The 24,663-nt window shown below is 35.2% G+C and overlaps 1 protein-coding gene across 2 annotated transcripts in view; it reads left to right on the top strand.

Moving 5' to 3' along the window:
- The window catches only part of LOC110443822, a 76,730-nt gene extending 52,477 nt beyond the window's left edge, over positions 1-24,253 (top strand). For both annotated transcript variants that reach the window (XM_021488248.1, XM_021488256.1), the window contains exons 3-7: positions 9-128; positions 11,137-11,222; positions 14,356-14,488; positions 20,631-20,677; positions 21,211-24,253. In XM_021488248.1, the coding sequence (XP_021343923.1) occupies positions 9-128; positions 11,137-11,222; positions 14,356-14,488; positions 20,631-20,677; positions 21,211-22,010 (1,186 nt within the window). In that variant the 3' untranslated portion in view covers positions 22,011-24,253. The remainder of the gene's footprint in view (positions 1-8; positions 129-11,136; positions 11,223-14,355; positions 14,489-20,630; positions 20,678-21,210) is intronic.
- The last annotated feature ends 410 nt before the right edge of the window (positions 24,254-24,663 follow it).

Below are 24,663 nucleotides of genomic sequence, written 5' to 3'. Positions count from 1 at the left end.
TGTTTCAGTGTGGAAGCAGGGAAGAATGTCCAGCGAGTGCCTATGATACGGAGGATCCCTGCTCAGTGCTCTAACTGGGACAGGTCGTGGGTGTGGCTCACCAAGATAGACTGTGGCACCAAATATGTGTAGGTATTCACTGAAATTAAGGATTTGGGACGAAATATATATAGGTTGTCACCAAAATAAAGGGTGTGGCACCAAATATGTGTAGGTATTCATCAAATATGTGTAGGTATTCACCAAATATGTGTAGGTATTCACCAAATATGTGTAGGTATTCACCAAATAGGTGTAGGTATTCACGAAGGTAGGGTGTGGCACCAAATAGGTGTAGGTATTCACCAAGGTAGGGTGTGACACCAAATAGGTGTAGGTATTCACGAAGGTAGGGGGTGGCACCAAATAGGGGTAGGTATTCACCAAGGTAGGGTGTGGCACCAAATAGGTGTAGGTATTCACCAAAATTAAGGATGTGGCATGAAATATGTGTAGGTAATCTTGATAAGGTATGATATGTGGTACATTACTACTTAACAAAACGACCAGGTACATTTTCAGGGAAATATAATCCAATTGGCTTCTAAGTTCCCTTGTACTAATGCTTACCAGAGTAATGAAGATTTGTTCAAGTACACAAAAAATACATATTTCTCGATAGGAATGGCAAATATATTTTATCTTTATTTACCTATCCAAACACTGAGAGACCGTAAATGGAATTGGTAAATATCTTCTGATGTATGTAAATGGATACCGTCTGAGGCTCATTACTGTAACATGGTGGTAAAGAAAGGCAAATTAGAAACAGTTCACATGGTAATAGAAAACAAATTCTGATTTAGTGTTTTACTGAATAACGGATATGTAATAATGTAGCAAAAACTATATTATATCAAAAATATGTAAAGTACTGCACACACATGAAAATCCCCACTCATGTTTAGTTTTAGATCAACTTAGGGATCCCTCCTAACCACCTGGCCCCACTCCCGTGGAACCATGCCATCATGACGTGCCACTTGTCCTCCCGAATCGGTTCCTGGGTCGGCATTAAAGTGTGCAGGTTTATAACTGTGTTTTAGATACATACCCTGTTATTAAGCAGTCTTAGGCGTAATCTTTAGAATTTCAATATCCTAACACCAAGTCTGTGTGGTGAGTATTGATTTTGTGTTGAAGTTAAACAAGAAGTTTGCCAGTTTTATGGGGTTAGTACAGCTGTGTTTACAATGCCTTAGGATGCTTTGTAACATAAAGGTGCCGGGGAAGTTTGTCAGGGGGAACCAAGGTCTACACATAACCATGACAATCTCGAATTGAAATTTGTCAGGGGAAACGAAGGTCGACAAACAGCCATAACAATCTCAAACTTAAAAAAAAAAAAGATCAGTATCAAATTCGTTTTATGTTTCCTAGCTTTATGTATAAAAGGATCTTTCAAGTAAACTTTGGTTCCGTGAGCATTTTTCATCTCAATGTTTTACCCATTGTCCCAATGCTGCGGTAGTATACTGAGTGCGAGATTTAAGACGTGTTTGGAAGAGTTCAATTTTACACACAGTCACCAGCCCTCTTATAAATTGAGTTAATGGTACTCTGACGCCGAACATGGCAATCACGAACGGTTACATTTATAATTCATATAGATGAATCCACACTATGTGTAAACTTTGAATTAAAAAATACAGAGAATAATCAAAATCATGTCAAATTGAAAAACTACCAAACACAGCCAAAGTGAGGTTGCAAACAAAACCGGCAACAGTAGAGGATATGTTTAAAATTCTTAGAAGCTGGCGAATGCTTGAAACATGTCTGGATAAAGAAATGGGTATGTAGCAAAGAGGGATAGTATCCCCTCTCGTACCTTGACAATTCACTGGCCAACATAATAATCTTACCAGCAACCAATCATTGACCCTAACTACGTAAACACTCTGAAGTTACAATCACGGCCTTCCAAAAGATTATGAATAATAATTATTGAATTAATCCTTCCTGATAAAAGAAACCTATAATAACGTAAAAGCATCATTTGATTAATAAGTTAACTGCTTTTACCTTTATGCCATGGCCAATGGTAAGTCTCAATGGGTTTTTTATGCTTCATTAAAATGTATTTCTAATCAAAAAGAGGTTACCTGGACAGAATTAAACTTTTTGTTTTATATTTAACCTCAGTTTGCATTGCCCATGAAGTGAGAGCCCGTAATACCCTATGGCTCACCCCATATGTGTTACTGTGTAGAAAATGTACTTGAAATATATTCATTGGATAGAAAGATGTTCTCTGCTCAAGAAAAGTTTAACAGACGGACGGACAATGTTTTACCATAACACATCCCGTCAAAATGTAATATAAACTGAAAATTACATTAAAATTAGTAGACCATTTCACATTCATAACCAGCCCTTTGTTAAAGTACAAAATCTAAATCAAAATTTAATTAAAAGAGTTTTGATGGTTCGTGCATCTTTGTTATTAAAAGCTGCTTCGTAAAAATCGCATAAATTTCAAAGGGAAGTAAAAAAAAAAAAAAAACATTAACGTGGTGATTAACTGAACGTGATTTGTCAGTTACCGTACTAACTGGTTGTGACACTTTTAAAGTGCATTTAATTGAGCTGCACAATGGCGACTCCATGGCAAATTTCAAATTTCCGATGTGCACATTAGATAGGGTTACATAATAATACTTAATAACGCGGGCTGCCATTTTCAGTTGGGCAGATAACGCTGATTACCAACATTTCACTCTAATAATAATTTGAAAAATATCATCTAATAAAACAGCCTAGGGGAACTGTTGACAAATTCAAAAATTGGATTTTAGAAATCTTATTTGGGAATGCCTGATTAAATTTGCCATCATAAACAAATTCAAATTTCATTCCGAAATGGACATTTGTGAGATACTGATCAAAATCTTCAAAACGAAGACTATTTTGATTTGTGAAAATGGACAGCCTGTATTCTATCCTAGAACATCCCTCGAGTCGTAACAGATGTAACATATTGATAGAATCATTGAGTTAAGGACTGGCCTAGCTCTACAACAGCACATTAAAACAATCTATGGAGACGGTTTCATTCCTACATAATATGTGGCGTCTAAAATAAAAAAATGTATTACAGTATAGTTGTAATTCTACAGTGTAGCCTAACGGAAGTTGATCATAGCTGTTTATAGGACGTAAAACACAAACAAACAAATTAACGGAAGTTGATCATAACTGTTAATAAGACGTAAAACACAAACAAACAAATTAACGGAAGTTGATCATAGCTGTTAATAGGACAACAAACACAAACAAACAAATTAACGGAAGTTGATCATAGCTGTTAATAAGACGTAAAACACAAACAAACAATTTAACGGAAGTTGATCATAGCTGTTAATAGGACGTAAAACACAAACAACCAAATTAACGGAAGTTGATCATAGCTGTTAATAAGACGTAAAACACAAACAAACAAATTAACGGAAGTTGATCATAGCTGTTTATAGGACGTCAAACACAAACAAACAAATTAACGGAAGTTGATCAAAGCTGTCAAAAGGACGTAAAACACAAACAAACAAATTAACGGAAGTTTATCATAGCTGTTAATAGGACGTAAAACACAAACAAACAAAGTAACGGAAGTTGATCATAGCTGTTAATAGGACGTAAAACACAAACAAACAAAGTAACGGAAGTTGATCATAGCTGATTATAGGACGTAAAACACAAACAAACAAATTAACGGAAGTTGACCATAGCTGTCAAAAGGACGTAAAACACAAACAAACAAATTAACGGAAGTTGATCATAGCTGTTAATAGGACGTAAAACACAAACAAACAAATTAACGGAAGTTGGTCATAGCTGTTAATAGGACGTAAAACACAAACAAACAAAGTAATGGAAGTTGATTATAGCTGTTGATAGGACGTAAAACACAAACAAACAAACAAACAAACAAATAAACGGAAATCCTTATCCAGGGAGTAAAACTAAGAAATTGAGTTCTTTTTTCAAAACATATTAAATGAGCGTTTTTCATTGGTCGATAAACACAAATAGATAGAGTTCTGTTTTCAGGAAGTAATATAAACTTGCAAATAGTCTGTTGTAACCAACTACTATGACCTTAAGTTTTTCAATGTAGTTAGTCAAAAAATCATTATAACAATTAAAACACCATTAAATTGAGTTATTCTAAATTATTTTTATTACAGTTAGTCAAACACACTCATATATTAGGGATTCTTCAATGAATTTAGTTAAACACGCTGATAAACCGAGCTCTTCTCAATGTAAAAAGACTAAATGCATAAACAGATTGATTGCTTTCGAATGTAAAAGTCAAAACATTTCACAAATTGAGTTATTTTGAACTTTTCAATGGGTAAGTCAGAATATATTTCACAAATTGCGTTATTTTGAACTTTTCAATGGGCAAGTCAGAATATATTTCACAAATTGAGTTATTTTCAATGGGCAAGTCAGAATATATTTCACAAATTGAGTTATCTTCAATGGGTAAGTAAAATATTTCACAGATTGTTTTTTTTCAGTGTAGTAAATTATAACACATCTGACAAATTGTTTTTTTCTCCAATGTAGTAGATAATGAAGTACACCAATAACTTGAGTTCGTTTTGATATCGTTATACAGCATTCTACCTTTTCCAATTCCCCTTTGCCGAAAAATCTTACAGTACTGGTAATTTATTCTTTGTGGATTGTATTGCGTTAGATTACGATATACACATGATCTCGCTGCTGAGGGTGGAGTAGGATGTAAGTGAATGTATGGCTTTCAGTACATATCAAACTAACAGGTAACCTCCAGCACGTGTGTACAGAAATACTTTAGCATTACTAAAGGTTTATATTTGTGTAAGCATTTAAAGATTTCGGTTATCCAAAAGTTTGAAAGTTTTTTATTTCACTTTTTAAGTGTTGTCCCCGGGTATTCAACTCGTAAATTGGTTCATATTCTAATCTCTGTTTCGTCTTTATGTACAAGACGACGCTACGATTAATCTTATCTAGGAAATCCATAAGCGAACTAAAATGAAACTGAAAACGAATAAAATAGTCCTGTTGATGTTGGATATGGAGCACAACTTTGGTCATCTTTGTATACCTAAACAAATGAAGCAAATATCGTAGATTGCTGTATTAGATAAAACAATACAGGAAACGCTTGAACTATATTGTAAGCGTGGAATCATGTTGAAATTGAGTATTGTGAACACTGTAACCTTATGTGACTTACTGAGCACGAAAATCTTTTTTTTCAATAATCTTCAAAAAATATTTACCTTAATGATGACGTGTAATTTGAAAATTACAATAACATTGAATCAAATTAAATGTATATTTTTGTCAATTGTGATATACTGGAGACATAGCCATAACAGGAGAAAATAAAGATAGAGGTAGTTCTAAGTGGTCAACATCTATATCCGAATTATTTGTTTCAACTAAGTTGAACTACCAATCTTTCCGAATTGCCCCTTGAAGTTGAACATACTTGGCAGCCACAAGATGACTCATTGGACATTACCTGAAATCCTTTCAAGACTTATGATTCCCGTTCTAAGTCTATAAATGCTTATCGTCATAAGCCTTAAATTGCCTACACTAAGGCACTATGCTACTCAGGAAGTGTATAGTGCTGTAGTAAGCTTTATCAGCTCTGTGCTGTACAAGGATGTATTAGTTCTGATATACACGGCCTTGTGATACTAATGTACGTGACATAGCTGTACTAGGTTTAATCAATTTTGATATCCAAACATTTTGTCAATGACATAGTGATGCAACTTACATTCAAGTTACCAGGATAGGACTGATTAAGGTTTGTACCACATTGTAGATAAAACCCACATACCATCAATGATAGGAATTTGTATTTTTTTAACGCTTACTCAGCTGAACTCTGAAGTACAATATCTAGACCTGACTAGGACTGCACTTAGTTAGGTCGTGTTTAGCTCTACAGTTTTAAACCTCTGTATTGGCTCTTATGCAGCTGGACGCTAGAGCACAGGGGTAAGGTATCGAGTGACATTATCAACGAGGAAGCTTTTAGCATCATGGGGACAACTTTTCACTTGATCCTTCTCCGACAGACTTAAACACCATCAGGATGGAACTTGGTCTGCTAAATGGCCGGTGGCCATACAGCACGCTATTTGTTCCTGTCATTAATCAAGGAGCCCCCAATAGCCGTAATCATTAGGATTGTACTACTTCGTCCTTGGTGTATGTGCTAACCCAATAGATTGCTTTCCGGCTCCACACATAAAGCAGGCTCGTCTCATCCTCTCGTCGTATGAAGCTTCCATTCAATTCGTAGTCGTGGACCCTTTGATGGCGATGACTGTAGTACCATTTGTGTGGAAAGCCTGCTCACCAGACGGAACTGTATTAAGTCATTACACCAATTCCTCACTGTAAAGAAATCAATTCCGTAAATAAATATCATCATCCTTTCTGTTTTTTGTTGCGGGTCCTCCGAGGTCTATGCTCGGTGTAATGGAAAAGTCAGCTGTATTATGTTACGTTCCATGGGGAAAACCCGCTATCACACTTCATGATGGCCAATATACATATTTATACAGTGAGGGCTCTCCGCATCGTTACATATCACACTTATGACCGTTGCTCCTCCAACACCACTGACAGTTTCTAATAGATTCAAATCTCCACTGACCATCTTCAGACGTTATTTCTATTATGGGATATCAAAATATTCTATACTCTCCTGCTCCAATCAATATCGCGGTATCCGTGAGGAAACATCGTGTATAATGAGGGACATGGACAGTACAAAGATCAACTACATTGGCATTCCCTGAGATGTAGAAAACCTAGTATCCCCCGTCGGTACTTTGTGAAGAATGTGTTAACCATATACTTTCACATTGTTTCTTTACCATAACAGTCTCTCAAGGATTAAATATCACATGTTGCGTGAGAGTTGGTATAACCTCGTGAGATCTCGTAAAATTGGTTGTGTCCCTTGTTGATTGGTCAGTGATAAACTCAATTATAGCGTATTACCTCATTGTCACAACTGAGAAGTAAATCAACTTACAGGGAAATTTGATGTATCCAAATGTTATCTATATATATGATGACAACTTCGGTTACTTCTAATGTTTCTATATGCGTTTGTAATAATTTCAGGGAATGATGATTCATTTAAGTGTTTTTAAGTAATAAAGCCTACTGAACTTTTATGATAATAATGATGCAAATAAACTTAATATATGGTTTATGAAATGATTCCATTAGCCTCTTCACGTACCAAACTAATCCTATAGAGTTCAGTAATAAGTTGAACTGTTCAAGAATACATACAATATTTAGTATGTATAAAAGCTTATTAAAATAAATGAAGGTCAAAACTAAAATGTAGATTTAGAAATGTGGATTTGTATACGCCTCTGAACAAGAGGCCATATTATACACTATAAGGTTTGTTCTCCTTTCTCCCACTTTTTTCTGATCAAAGGAATTATATAAACACTTGACAACAATAGAGTTGTCATTATAGTCTGTTCTGGTATAGTACAGGTAGATTATTTACCTGTATTTACCTGTTCACCAATAGGAAATGCTGTGTTAGTTATAGGAATATTTAACAAATATATTTCCTGATTTTTCGTCATATTTACTAGAATTATGAATCAATATATACAATATTCCAGTTATTTACTTGATAAAAACACATCAAAATACATTAACTGAAAATCTGCTTTTATTAATTTCATATTAAATCAATTTTATAAATTTTTATTATACATGTTATATATAGATTTCATAAAATAGAACTAAATTTAGCTAGCAATGTATGACAAATATAATCAGTAAAGACAGAGATCATGTATTATATTATTAAATATGCAAAAACAGATGCAAAGCTGGGAATGAAAATGAATAAAACGAATCAATTACATGTACACATGGAATACTTAGCACCGGTTGATCAAATCAATCATATTCATAAAATACACACATGCACAAAGATACATGATATAAAACTAATATAATAGCACTAACTTACTAAAGGTGAAATATTGGAAAGTCAATAAAAATCACAGATAAGTCCATGATTTTAAGAAATCCTAGCAAAGCACCAAATAAAAATTCCATAACAAGCACATTTATCACAATGTCACTCTAAATGCAAAAGATTGGTTGTATATATTTGTGGATTTCACGTTACTGTTTTGTATTATCTAGCTGATGAAAATGGTATATGATATGAAAAAAATGTCTAAAAATGATCAAAATAGACTATATCAAAGCTACATGTATATGTATATGACATTTCTGCATACATGCTACAGATAATGTGGGAGAACACAGGTAAAAACCAGGTAAAATACATATGAAACAGACTATAACTGCTATCACAACATTACTGCCTCTATGGTTTTTTTAAAAAGTGGGAGAAAGGAGAACACACCCACTATAAGAACCCCAGAAAGTGTATATGAGACTATTGTTACGGTAGAGAACCCCAGAAACTGTTACCTGTATACGAGACTATGGTTACGGTAGGGTTTATTGAGGTTGTGTTTGACTTGAGGTCTACTATACTTACTGCCCTATATAGAAGACTTAAATGCATAGTGTTAGATGTAATCCTCCCCCACCCCTCTATACGATCCAAATATCTGTTTAAATTATGAGGATCCTATGCCAGGATGGGCTTATTACTGAACATGAAGGAGTACCTATAGATCCGTCACGTACTCTTTCAGACACAGAATAAGAATTAAATTGATATCAAATTGATTCAATCAAAAACCGTAATCAGAATTTCAAACCAAAACTGATTAACTTTAGGAACCTATTTTTAAACGTACTGAACTTGATTTGTTTATACTATTTGGCGTGTCTGATAACTGTATGTTATTGAATAACTGGTAATGTGGTAAAACGCCTCCAGTTTGATGTTCTCTGATTTAATATAAAGTGATACATTTGATAATGTTTCCAATGTAATCAACAACAAGCACCTAAACGCTGAATTCATCAGGAACGGTGTGTTTATTTAATGATATTCCAAAACGGAGCTATCACGGCTATATACTGGAATCCCCCTCATCCCCACAAGTAATGTGGAATGTCTAACATCTCTATTGCTTCATTTGCCTTCCGTGTGTCTAACACACACCTTCCTACAGTCCATAGAAGTTAAAACCCTGGCCGAGTCTTGTGAAGGCTTAATTTAAAGCATGTTTCACATTAATTTGTGGGAGTTGTGTACAGCACAAAGGGCATTGCCGACATCTCAATCTTATTTTCAAATGAAAAACATCATTTGTAAAATTATTTTAACGTCGTAGGAATATTCTGTATCATATTTAAATCTTGTTCAAATCTTTCTCTTATCATCCCTCACAGATGTCTGTCTGAGGGAAACGTGTACCAGTTAGGTACAGCTAAGGTACAGCTACCGTTATACTTAGTACAACTGTCCTAACTTAACGCTAGTGTAGGCGTTCTCCGCCAGAATGGTAACATGTGGTAGTATTCCTCATGGACGTTTGTGTTATCTTTTCTACACACCTTTAATATCAAAACGGAACTGTACCTCATAAAGAAGCGATTACATAACGACAGAATTCGTATTTTATGTTAAAATATTTGTTAATGTCTAGTGAAATGGAATTCAAATTTTGGATTTAAAAATAAATTGGTTTTGGTAACTCTGTAAATCATTGTAATATGATAAACATAATCATACACTTTAAATATGATAAACCTAACTTACACTTCCATACTTCTGATAAACCTAACTTACACTTCCATACATCTGATAAAGCTAACCTATACTTGTATATATATGATAAACCAAAGTGTTATAGTAGTATTTATTATACCTCTACTTATTTTACACTATACAAAAGTAACCACATACACAAGCTATTTCCCCTCTACCTGCATGCCAGGGAAATAGTTCATCTGGAGGGGTGCGATAGTTTTGAAACTATTTCCCTCGGAAAATGCGGGAAATTGAGTGACGTCGTGGGCGGGGCCTGACCGAATATTGACCAATCAGCGCAATAGAATTACGTCGGCAATTTCCGGCCAGCCGGTACTATCTGGACCGACCTTCACCTCGCATTGTTGTTGACAGACTCTCCCAACTGTTGAAAATGTGTTGTCTAATAATATTTAGAATATTGTAAGGGAGTGTTTGTATCGGTATAATAAAACAGTTGAAGTATGGGTATTTCGGGATATAGCAAGTTTATGATCCCCCTCGTCCAGGACTATTTCCCTCGGCTTCGCCTCGGGAAATAGTTCTGGCCTCGGGGGATCATAAACTTACTATATCCCTCATACCCATACTTTAACTGTTAAATATCTGATAAACCAAAGTTATAGTTATATATATCTGATAAACCAAATTTATAGTTGTATACATTTGATAAACCAAATTTATAGTTGAATACATATGATAAACCAAAGTTATAGTTGTATACATATGATGAACCAAAGTTATAGTTGTATACATATGATGAACCAAAGTTATCGTTGTATACATTTGATAAACCAAAGTTATAGTTATATATATCTGATAAACCAAAGTTATAGTTGTATACATATGATGAACCAAAGTTATAGTTGTATACGTCTGATAAACCAAAATTATACTTGCATATATCTGAAAAACCAAAGTTGCATACATCATATCATCTTAATTTTATCTGATAAACCACACTTATAATCATAATTACACTTGTATACATCCGCTATGACATTTATCAAACTGTCAAATAATGGCTCACGATATGTATGAATGGTTTGTGTTTTAGACAAACATGTGTGATAAGTGGTAGCTATGTAACGGGAGACCGTTATAACACATTACCGTCCACACCAAACGGTACAGCTGGTCTGTTCAATTAGTGCTGACTTATTACACTCCCTTAACTACCTTCTGGCATTCCAATCACATTTAAGTATTTTAGAAGTGAGATTATATCACATGATATTTCAGGAAACCTATCAGTACACACCAGGCTACAACTTACACAATTTTTGTTATCTTATTACACATGTAATTGAAAGTTGACAGAACTAATCTGATTTTGGAATTTGATTTTTTTTTAGAACGGAGTTCGTCAATTTCCCGAGCAGAGATCCGACATACAGAACGGAATATGTGTGTTGTCCTAATGACGCTGAGTGTAAACATGGTAAGTAGACATCATTACAACAGCTTATATGGTTTCTGTGTAATGAAGAGCTCTCAGTACTTACAACAGAAGCTTCCTATCAGTTGTATCGATACAACAGAACTAATCAATCTGATTAAAATCATCTGTTACATGGCTACGCCTGAACATCTGAATGTGCCGCGGTCAGGGTCACGTTCAAGTGAACCAGGGTCACGTTCGATGAACCAATCAGAGGCGCGCTGGTAAACTTTTGCCAGCGAATCGGAATATCATGGTTGATAGATAAATAGCGAGGGGTATCGAACAGATTCGTTTTCCAAAACAAATATGGCGGCGAGAACTGACGTTTCTACGACGCCAAGGAAAACGTACCCATGGGGTAATAATTGCGTAGGCAACACCGCCATACAGTCTTTCTTCTCTAATAAAGCTTCGAATATCTTTTTCTGTTCGGATTTCAGACGATCAATCTCAAATAACTTCAGAACTTTCGCATCATTCTCATCAATGTCCGCCTTATTTGTTATAATTCCGAGCGCCCTTTTGAGAAGAGGGTCTCTGATTGGTCAAAATTTAATGAGTATTTATAAATATAAAGGTCACCTGAACGTGACCCTGACCGCGGCACACTCAGATGTTCAGGCGTAGTGCGAAGTTAACGAAGCCATGTAACATATGGTTTTAATCAGATTGCAGAACTAATGGTCAAACCTTCATTTAAACATTGATAAATGATAAAACTTTAATACAATGAACTACTTGTTAGCCTCTGTATCAATCTTTTTTCTTTAATGAGCTCTATAATAAACCCCAATTGGGCCTCTTTTATGGATAAATAGTCCCAGACGGTCATCTGTTAGAAATTCTCATTAGTCTTAAAAAGATAGAAAGATGAGCTTAATCATATTTTTTTTACCTCTATGATATCTAAACTGTAAAGAAATAAAATGATCGTGGAAATGAAAGTCCCTCCCTTTTCCCAAAATCCTGAAATTTTGTTGTTAACTGTTAATAATGTGAGTGACATCCTGGCATTTGTTGCTGCCAATATACCTGTTGTTTTGGTTATACAATAAGTAAGACATTCCGATATAATGCCGCCAATATCACCCGCTATTTAGGTAATTAAGATGAGTTAGCAAATGTATTTTTTTTTGTCGGTGATCAATAAGATTTTCTTTATAAGCCAGATACATAATATACCCGATTTAAAATTGTATAGCCAGTTTGATAGAACAGCCAAATGTCTAGTGTCAGGTATTCCGTCGGATTTACACCTCATCATAGGCAATATCGCCACACAGTCATGTCCGTCTATTTATAAACCTCATATTTTACGAGGTAGGATTTGAATAATCCACATATCACTAGATATTACCTTTTTCCAGACTGCATTTGATTTTATGCCAAAAATCGAAAATAAAAATTCTACCGAATTTCTCTGTGTTACGGATCACCAATAGGGTATAAAAAACTTTCCGATCAAAACACTAAAAATAAATATTCAACAAGTAATTGAAACGCTGCAGTTCTGGAACACTTTACATTGCTAAAAAGGATACCAAGGTCATTAAATATGTTGCTAGAACAATATTAAAGGGGATGTTCTCATATCTAATAATAATTAACAAATATAGCATCACAACCCCCCATATACACACTGTCTCCACGTCACAACCCCCATATACAAACAGTCTCCACGTCACAACCCCCCATATACAAACTGTCTCCACGTCACAACCCCCCATATACACACTGTCTCCACGTCACAACCCCCCATATACAAACAGTCTCCACGTCACAACCCCCCATATACACACTGTCTCCACGTCACAACCCCCCATATACACACTGTCTCCACGTCACAACCCCCATATACACACTGTCTCCACGTCACAACCCCCCATACACAAACTGTCTCCACGTCGAGTCACCCCAAGTCTGCGCTCAGATACACTGTGACAATGGATCACCAATTAGCTAGATTAACTCCCTAAAACAAATTGGTCCCGGCTGCTGGCCAGTATTCATTTCCTGACCATACTATATCTGTCAATATCAAATTCAATATCACTCGTGTAATCATCGTTTTTCTCCTCCGCATCCATCATTATTCGGCGCAGTGATTGGGTAAACTTTATAGATGAAACGATTCATTTCTAAATCGCGAATAAAATGATAGATTGTTCAGCGATCAGGTATATGTTGTTAATCATGATGATAAGGCTCCAGGTAAAATTTCAGGATTCCCCGGACACAGCGCCGTTAATGAGTGAAATGGATCTGTGTAATTGAGTATTAAATAAGGAATACATGGCGGTGCGGCACTGCCTTTGGACTCATTCGTTTTTGTCCTGGCGATGACAGCCTTGTCACAAACACTTCCCTTGATCACATTTAAATGACAAGATAATTATTTCCTGAGTACATTGTCAGAGAAGATAATACCATAGATATCATTCTGATATATTCATCAATAAAGTAATTAATTTAACAAATCATGATATCCTTTCCCTGTGGATGTTATTTTGTCGGGAATATTTTCTATTTCTTTTTTTAAATTATATGATTAGATTCTTTCCCTCAGGACAGTCTATTCAATTTTCTGTTCTATTTTTTTTTTTAACTTTATGACGCTATTTTCATTAGGTCAACAGCACCAATATTTATCTCCGATCTTAAGAGAGCTCCATTGATTTTGGATATCTCGTCACAATAATCAATAGAAATGGTTACATTACAAAGGAGTGCATACTTCAAAGCGCTGACAAGATTTCATCAGTACTTTAATTTTAGTTTAACAAAATAAAGCTGTTCCATATTTCTCACCGAGATAATTGTTTCCCATTAAAACTTTATTACAGAAGATATATATTTTCAATCATGTAAGAATGCATTATCAGTTTTTGATGTAAATTGTAAATCTTTCAGATTAGTAATTAAATGCTCAGTAATATAATAAAAAGGGAATAATTGTTCTTTGATGTTGTTTTTAAGACTTTCCTGGCAACTTCATTATAGAAAACTGACGGCCTATTAAAGTTAACATCATACTACATTAATATTTTGACCACTTAAACTCTTGCTAAGATTAATAGTCAGTGGTAATGTTCCGAATATGTGCTTTAACGTGTTTTATATCTCGTTATAGCTGCTGCCAGAAACAACGGCCTGAATGAGTCAGACGAGCGATTCCTCGCCATCACGTTCGGCTCAGCCACTGCAGTTCTCATTATCATCGGTCTTGTTTTTATCATCAGCTTCTGTCATAAACGGAGAAACAGGTACCGTACCATCACACATACGAAACTTTCTTAAATGCACAGAACAATATATTATATGTAAGATATTTTTTTTATAAAGTGCATAGCGGTCATAAATTTATTTTAATAATATTTTCATGAACCAATCACTTTTTCTTTTCATAATTTTATTTCATATTTAAGAGAATTACAAACTAGCAGTAATTAAATTGTTGATAAAAAATGATTATTTTAAGAAATCTTCAGTGAAGCAGGTAGTTCTGTCTAATAGACCACTCCCTTTGTGACGTTCACCTTACTTTGTGGTGGTGCACTCCTTTTCTGATCGACCTTTTCCTTTCTGACAGACAATTCAAACTTTTAAAAATATCAACATTCTGACCAAACAGTAATTTTTAAAAATATATTGGTATAATGTTTGAATACGCTTAACATGCATTTTGTAATAAAAAGTTGAGGGTGACCGAACTTTCTGGACATTTTCTGATATTTGTTGGTCTCCGGACTGTTCTGACTTGAGGCTTTATATATTAGGTCCAACTTGTTTTCCTGGCCCCGGTCTCATAATTGTTTGTGACATCTGTTCCCGACTTCACACATTCTATACTGAACCATGGTTGTATGGCAGGATGATTATTTCCTTGTATGTTTCTGACATTTGAGGGTCATGGCGGAGAACATACCATTAAGTACCATCGGGGCTCATTTCTCCTTACTTTTAATGGCATGTTGTTCCGGATAGAAGCGGAGTGTTGACAATAGCATTGCAAACAATTATCTTTAAAGTAGTGCAAGGACTCTCACTAACAGTTACAGTTATAAAAGATATTGCTATTCTAGTGATGAAACTTATTATTTTGACTGTGATAGACCTATGGTAGGTTATAAGCCAAGCCCTTGTTAATCTGGTAATCAGTCAGTACAGATGACAATGGAATCTGAAATCTGGTAATATATCTTTTCTGCATAACAGATGAATGTTCGATCCCTTTTAGACTAGGTCTGAGGGTTAACCATAGGTACGATAAACACTTTGAACGTTGGTGACCCATTTACAAAGGACTACACACTCTCCCGATTATTGACATGCTGTTACGCCTATAAAGCAGTTCCAGCTCCTTTCCTTAAGACAGGGTCTAATGGTTTATTAATATTAACCACGTTAATACACGAGTCTCTTCTAAAAGGACAATAATAACATTACAATTAGCTTAGTGAACGTTTGTAACCCCTTTTTCCAGGACAATGCCCTCCCAGCGAGTTACAGGTACAAGATGTCCAGCGAGTGTTAACGGTCCCCTTTCTAAGGACAACAAAATACAATGAGTAGCATTAATCTTCCTGTAACTTCATTATTTCACACCAGAGACACAAACTGAGAGCGATACAAAGCATTTCTGTAAATAAAACACTGTATGTCAATCAGTGCATGTCATACATTCTTTAGAATTATTCTTCATTACCCTAGCTACCTCCTCCGTTGTTCGGACAAATAACATTACACATACCAACAAGATCACTTTATCACTCATTCACACATAGCAAACACCATTCTAAATCACAATACCCCCACAAAGACTGCCGGGTCAAATTACACTTTTGCTTTTAAAGATACAAAAAAAGTGTTATAATGATTTTTGTAATCGCACTTCATTATGAAATGAGAAGGTATAATAAAAATGTTGAAATCCTTTTATGAAAATGGACAAATCGTGCAATAATGGGAAAAGTCTTTGTTGGAGATTGTCAATACAGGATGAGAAATCCATTAGTGTCTCCAGCGTACACGACAAGCATGTATAAAGCCCGTCAATCACTGGACCGACCAGGTCACTAGCTTATCTCCGTGACGAGGAGGAAAGCCGGTTATTCCTCTCTAAGGATAACCCCCGGGATTATTCACATGCTTTCAAAGATGTCATCTTCCCCGTGGTCATGTTCACAAGTACAAAATGCAGTTTCTGAACAGTGTTTTAGAGCTATGTCATCTTTATCCTAGCTTCAGACGTAAATTTATAGATTTTCAATAAAACAGTTTCTGCCTGTCTAGCTGAAGATGGGTATTTAAATATGTTCTATTCTGTTGGAATCAATATAGGACAGTGAAAGTCTGGTAACTGACAATACATTGTAGTAATACTTATCTGACATCATGATTACCTGACATGTATGTTAGTCTAGTTATGATTACCTGACATTTATGTTAGTCTAGTTATGATTACCTGACATGTACGTTAGTCTAGTTATGATTACCTGACATGTATGTTAGCCTAGTTATGATTACCTGACATGTATGTTAGTCTAGTTATGACTGCATCACATGTATGTTAGTCTAGTTATGATTACCTGACATTTATGTTAGTCTAGTTATGATTACCTGACATGTACGTTAGTCTAGTTATGATTACCTGACATGTATGTTAGGCTAGTTATGATTACCTGACATGTATGTTAGTCTAGTTATGATTGCATCACATGTATGTTAGTCTAGTTATGATTACCTGACATTTATGTTAGTCTAGTTATGATTACCTGACATGTAAGTTAGTCTAGTTATGATTACCTGACATGTATGTTAGTCTAGTAATCATTACCTGACATGTATGTTAGTCTAGTTATGATTGCATCACATGTATGTTAGTCTAGTTATGATTACCTGACATTTATGTTAGTCTAGTTATGATTACCTGACATGTACGTTAGTCTAGTTATGATTACCTGACATGTATGTTAGCCTAGTTATGATTACCTGACATGTATGTTAGTCTAGTCATGATTACCTGACATGTATGTTAGTCTAGTTATGACTGCATCACATGTATGTTAATCTAGATATGATTACCTGACATGTATGTTAGTCTAGTTATGATTACCTGACATGTATGTGGTCTAGTAATGATTACCTGACATGTATGTTGTCCTTGCTGTCTTAGCCACGTGACACGTTTATTCAGTCAATACAACAAAAGGCAATCTGAATCAGGAATGTAAACATTTACAATGATACGCTATATGCTGTGTGATAATCGTTAGATCTGTATTGTACGGGACTGCAATCTCTGAGGAATCCACATGCTGAATCCGATACTGAGACGACTGGACTGTCAGTCACAGATGTAATTAGAATGACATGAGGTCATTGCCAATAATCACGTATAAAACAATAGGACGTCTTTATCAGCATACTACAGACAATATTCAGATACTATCAACTTGTTCCTCCTGTACAGAGTGTACTTCTTCAGGCTATTAAATCAAAACGTCAATAATTAGGTGTTCAAGTGGTATTAACTATGTACTGTGAATGAACACTACAGGAATATATCAAAACACTTAAAGATTTAGCAGCTACCATAGTCTCTGTAAAAATCACCCTGAGCTCTTTAACAAATTGGATTAAGGGACGCCCAATGGAGGAAAAATTCTTTAATTTACACATCATTTCTGCATGAAATAAGGTTATTATACAACTGAGGCATAGAAGTAGAATAATCCTTGCATCCAAGACACGCCCTTTTGTTAATTAGTATCGGTTGTAATCAAAGGGATATACTATGAATAAAAATTTAAATATATACATGATGGGTACGGGAAAGGGATTTTGGCTTCGGTAGAACGCTTATTATAAAAAGAAAACAGTTGCTTTCTTCATTTTTTGCAGTTTATAACTTCCAGCATTTCAAGACATTCTGACCTTTAATTCTGACGTGAAATATATGACGCAAGATAAAAACTACATGTAATGCCAATATAAAAAATGAAGAACCTAAGGACAAATCATCATTCCTTAAAAATAGTGAAACATATCGACATTGTGTCAGTTTTAAGTTCGGTATTGATGTGACCGTAAGGAGCAGGGCCAATACATATCTATCCACAGGAATCAAGAAAAAGTATCTATACACATATATCAATACTAGTCTTCCTTCTGTTCTCAAGGCCAGAACCTACTGTAGTTACATGCTGGTGGTACACAGTCTATTCATCTCTACAAAGCACCTTGCACGTGTCTGTAGACCTGTGCTGGTCGCTGTAAGCTTACTAGAGACCGACAGGCTATACTGAATGTCATGGGCGGATACAGGACAGGCAAATCCCAACACCCCGCACCAAAACACCATTAAACTCGTGAATCACACTCTTCCATTGTTTGCATGTAACAAGTTGGTACACTTATATATAGAGAACAAAGAACTAAGTGCAACCAAGTCTCTCGCCCAGAATGAATGTTTAATGACACGAGCGGTGGCACACAGTGAGTACATGTGGTACTCGGCATCCTCTCCAGGCCGTCCTCCCATAGTTGATACATTGTGCCATCGAACACTATAGATTGGATTTTTTTTTAAAGTTACAGATTTCTCTTTCAGTACAAGTATAGTATATCAATGATAGCTATGTACATGGGACCAGGCGAAAAACATAAACATAACACTTCTCCTGAAATATTGCCTACACTTAATACAAACCTGGTAACAGATATATAGATTTATCAGAGCAGACGGGCTCTATCGTGTTTCTGTGGTCTCCGATACTTACAATCTCTGAGCTAAACAAAACGTTACACTAAAACATACTTTAAAATACACTTTAAATCAATACTTAATCTATTTCTTTCTCCTGTAGAAAAATTTAGGTGTTCCCCTGGGTCTAGCGGGTTAATGCACCTGATCTTGCCCAAGGAACTAGATACTCCATGTATACTGACATTATAGAAAATACCTTGATACTTCACATTCTGACTGTAAGCAACATATATATCAACAAGGTATGGTTTTCTTAGGAAAAAGATTCAAGACCAAGACCAGTACCACCAATAGCATAGATAAACGCTACAAGGTAGGGTTAGGATTAGACCAAGAATATATAAATATGGACGAGGAAAGCCAGTACAAAGAATTATTACAAATTTCACCAGGGAAATATAAGACTTATGGTGAAAAGTAGTTATTATATGGCGAATAAACCCACAAATCATGAAATATAACGGTTAGTCATTGAGAAACTAAGATTACTCTGTATACATGGGAGAGAATAACATTGGGAGGGGATAAATAAACTCTGCTATATTGTGTTGTAAGGTGGTAGTAAACTAGATATGTATTGTTGTGTCATGTAACCTCTTCCTGTCAGTCTGATAGTAGATATTAAACCATTGTCTACTGTCTTCACAACAAACTCACGTGCAAACGTTTGTCGGATACCTGTTGGTGTTTTGTTGCATTCCCTTATATGTATATCAATGTTCCTGGAGGTATTTGGTCAATGTGATTTAATACATTGTCTTCAGTATCATTCAATATTAGAGAAAGGGACAAATTTTCAGGTAGCATTAATTTCTCACTGAACAAACTACAACATTGATATGATAAACACCACGGTAGATACTGTAGGTATTGTAATTACAAGATTCTGATTACATGTGTTCTGTCAATACTGTCCTTAAATGCCCATCCTATCACAAAACTCAACAAAGCGTTCAGTTTATTTTAATCCAATGCACCAAACACCATAGCAGATAATTCTATATTCATATACTTTAAAATCTGTTCGGTCAATATTTGTGAATCAATATTACAGAATATGAAAACCATTTGAGATTTAAGTGCAGTATTTAGTAGTATCTTTCCACCTGTGTTTGTTGTACTCCGTTGTTTGCTTACCGATCAGCCTCCCATTATATGATAACGGATATTCCTGGTATTTTATAATGATTAATGCACAGCCTGTTAAATAAAATCCTTTCACAAATCCAAACAATGTGGAGACAAACCGTGTTGTCGTGTGGTTCCTGTGTACCGCTGTATCAAAGCTATCACATTTATGTGGCCCGAAAATCATTACGGTTATAGACAGGACAGTGCCAAACTATTGATTACTTATAGTATATTCACACTCAGGTTTATCAATAAATGTCGAGAGATCGTTATATATAGTGTCATCCTGTGTGTACTCACGGCCTTGTACATGGACTAACACTGAGACTGACTTCACAAACATCGACCCGACTGTCTACCAATCCCTCCCCTTCCTGCCTATTTCAATCATAATCAGTTTATAGCTTGATCATGTTTTTTGTCCAAATGAAAATATTGATCTTTACAAAGGATACTGAACATGTAATGCTATTGTATGACAATAATGTGTTTCTTTCTGATTGCAGCTTTATATTCTGGAGTAGGAGCCAGGATGCTTATGAAGCGACCAATGGTAAAATATACAGACATTTATTCCCGTATTGTTCTATGACTTATATCTTATTTACTATGGAGAAGTATGGAGAGAGACGTACTCTATGACAGTGGGATAGGAGACCCTCCTTACAGTGTGTGTTACTATCGCTCATCCCTGAGTGCTTCAGTCTGATTAATGAACACCCAAGTCTGGCCATATTTCATCTAAGTATTTCTGTTCAACCGCATACAGATGATTTATCTCTGTGTTGGATGCTTTTAGAAGTATGACAAAACTACTTTCTCTGGTTCTTTATATAACAAAGAAGACTCGCTTATTAATTTGTCTGTGGCCAATACAACTGGTATCTGTGACCCGAGTTACTTGAAAAGTTGTAAAATATTTCGGTTTTTTTGCTAAGTCGGATACATTAGCGGATTGGTCTGTCCAGTATGCTTCTATGTATAGCATGGTATTTTTGAAGGATAAGATACAGGTTTTTGTGTTTATCTTAACAGATGTATTGGTGAAGATGTATTAATTGTAATTATATTTGATTTCGTTTGCAGGTGTTGAGCCGACTGGTTGTAACATGGACAGTGCGGGACAGAACGAGTATGTCAGTGATGATCTCAAACTCGTCGAGTCTGAATACGAGGAAATCTGTGATGTTAACCAGGAATGGAAAAAAGAAAAACTACCTATATTTGACAAAGTTTGCGATCCTGTTGAAAACAGTTCCAAGCTAGCTGGGGAGAATTCCCTCCCACATACAAATGGCGTTCTTCCTGTCAAAGTCAATTCTGTTAGTGATCAGACAGAATCCAAACCTGTATGTTGTACGGAGTCTGTCCAACCAATGGACGGCAACCTTATTATGGCCGACCGGCTACTGTCACAATCAAGTAATTGCGCAGACACACAGGAAATGAATCTTCTTCATCTTACTGATTTTAGTGATATAAAGACTCAGATTGATTCTGAGTCTACTGACATCTCGTCATCAAAAACAAATGTCAAAGACTCCACTATTGATAGCAACCTTTTTGTTGTGGATGAGGCAACGACAGTAGCAAGTGAGTCTGTGGTACAGCCCAGTTGCCCCCCACAACCTGAGGAGGTAGGTCAAGGTGAACACTGCGGTCAAGGTCAAACCCAGTATATAAACGTTGAAGGAGTCAACAATGACAGTATAACAGAAAATAATACAAACTTGAGTAAGGGTGAAAGGTCACATTCCTACGAACATCTTGATCCTACGACACGAGAGGACCCCTCGTCCAGCCAAACCTACGAGGCCTTAATACCGGTCATCTCTCCTGACAATCGGCTAGATCTGTCCACTAGCCCGTCTACTACGGAAAGTTAATGTGATCATAAACAAAATATACACTATTTACACAATGTATACGTTCTACATGTCCAAACCGTGTCTACACTTCTACATACCTTATACTGAACTAGTATCAATTTAATGAGATTTGAGTTATATTTATAAACAGTCCATTTTACCGTAAGTTATAAACCACAGTAGGACCTATGGAGTCTGTTTTACTAACAGCACACATGTCGTGAGGTCAATCGCTCCAGTGTGATATGTTGTCTACATTGATGGCTGTCTACAATAGACAATTTTAATGAACAATTGGCATATGAGGACACGATATCAGACAATGAAATAAACCAACCTTCAGGAACGGTAATTACAGTACAGAATATTGTACGGGGTGAAACATCAACACGCTATGGTCATCACATTCTAAGTAATGTAAAAGTACACTTACTATACGTAGCTGTCACTATGATAACAATCTAAAAATAGTTGTATTTTAATTGTGACATTAGTCATTGTAACCATGGTAAAATCTTACTAAAAACATTGTTACTATGGTCAGTGTTACTTTGGTAACCATTGTAGTTATAGCCATTGTTACTTTGGTGTTCGATGCAACTATAGGCAGTTACCATTATAACATTTGTTTTACTACTGTAGTTGCTATGGCATTCTTTGTAACCATGGTAACATTAATATAATGTTTTGAACATTATAGAGTTATCTCTTTTGTTTATTTACCTTGAGAAGTGTATTCTCAGGGGGAACTACTCTGATGGAGGGTTCTATTTTATTTATACATGTTTGTTTAACAAATGTGCTGACTTTCCACAAACATGTGATGCTATACGATGGTGCCTGTAACACGTCGACATAGTCCACGTTGTACACGTCGACATAGTCCTCGTTGTACAGGTCGACATAGTCCACGTTGTACAGGTCGACATAGTCCTCGTTGTCATTGATGGCTACATAGGTATCGTGATTATATATACTAGGATGTAGTTTTCTTTTAATTAGAGCATTATCATACTGTTTGCCTATTGTTTCTCTATATTTAGAATTCTTAAAATAATACATTTAGAATCTCATTGAATTGTTTTTTTCTATCAATTATTTTATTGCTTGTTTATATTTAAAAGAATTCCAAAAGTTTGCTGCATTCACTTATTTATTTTTAAATTTTATTTATATTTGTATTTCTCATAAATGCAATTAACTTTTGTTTCACAGAATACTACACATATTTTTGCCAAAAGTTTGTTTTTCTTGTAGATTGTTGTAACATATATCCGACCATTATAGAAGTCTTTAACATTATCTGTCATTGGTTTATGACAACTAATTATATATCGATGTTTGTACATATGTGACTGTGTGAACCAGGATCACAAGGGTTGTATGATATAAATGACGGGAGATTGGGGTGTATGCACGGTTACCATGGATACATGTACTGTATGACCTTGTAGCTTTGCATTTCTCTTTTATATCTGTAACAGATTCTTACCTTTTCTATACATTGCTCAATGGTTACCAGTGGATACAGCGTGATTGGTGCGTGACGTCAGAGAGTGATAGATTTATCTTCATCATTATCTTCAGAAACTCACACGCTTCACTCGCATTATGTCGGCATATATGGACCAATTATTATCGATTTCTTAAACATAAAAAAAAATCTAATTTACTAAAACTCTATTAAAACATGTCTGTGTTTTACCATTATTTTACACATCTTAATAACTTTTTATATGTGTGATGAAATTTTCGTTCGGGTACTGTAATTATAATGTTGGACTATGATGTGTACTGGAATGTAACTAAAACTGTTTTATGAATTCCGTGTTATGTTACACTATTTATGTCCTCTCACTCTCTAAAGACAACTTTTGGAAAGTAATATTAATCTTATCAAAGAAATACTAATTAATATCATTATTGATGAACTATCCTGAATGAATCGTAGTAACAGATCCTAGGTGGAAAAAAGAAACTGAAGATCTGTTTCACTTTTCTGCTCCATGTACATGTTTTTAAGAATGTAGACCAATAGAGAAAATAACTCCCTAACACATGTCCTCAGAACCTAATTAAATTTATTGAAAATCAATATCTATGGATGACATGTGATCGCAATATCAATATGTGTAATTAAAGGATCGGCCCTTACACTGTAAGTGTGACCGGGTTCTGTTATCTAGCTATACTGTGACATTCATTTCAATCTTGTCATGTTTGAAGATGAGCACTTGGAAATAAAATGTTCAAATTTTACATCAAGAAAGTAAGTGTTTTTATTGCTTTGTTTGTAGCCAGGTATAATTAACAATTGCCATGACTTCATTCAAATACATAAACTAAAGTTCAACTCACTCTATTAGCAACATAAAATGGAAAAAACAACAATCCGACAGTATCATCAATAGCATACATATATATATACTACAGTACATCAATAACATAGATATACACTACAGTACACCAATAACAAAGATATATACTACAGTACACCAATAACATAGATATATACTACAGTACACCAATAACATAGATATACACTACAGTACCACCAATAACACAGATATACACTACAGTACACTAATAACATATATATATACTACAGTACCACCAATAACATAGATATACACTACAGTACACCAATAACACAGATATACACTACAGTACA

Source organism: Mizuhopecten yessoensis, unplaced genomic scaffold, assembly GCF_002113885.1.
Source record: "Mizuhopecten yessoensis strain PY_sf001 unplaced genomic scaffold, ASM211388v2 scaffold1961, whole genome shotgun sequence".
NCBI classification, from domain to species: domain Eukaryota; kingdom Metazoa; phylum Mollusca; class Bivalvia; order Pectinida; family Pectinidae; genus Mizuhopecten; species Mizuhopecten yessoensis.
Note: the sequence above shows the minus strand (reverse complement) of the source record. Positions and strands in the feature narration are given on the sequence as shown.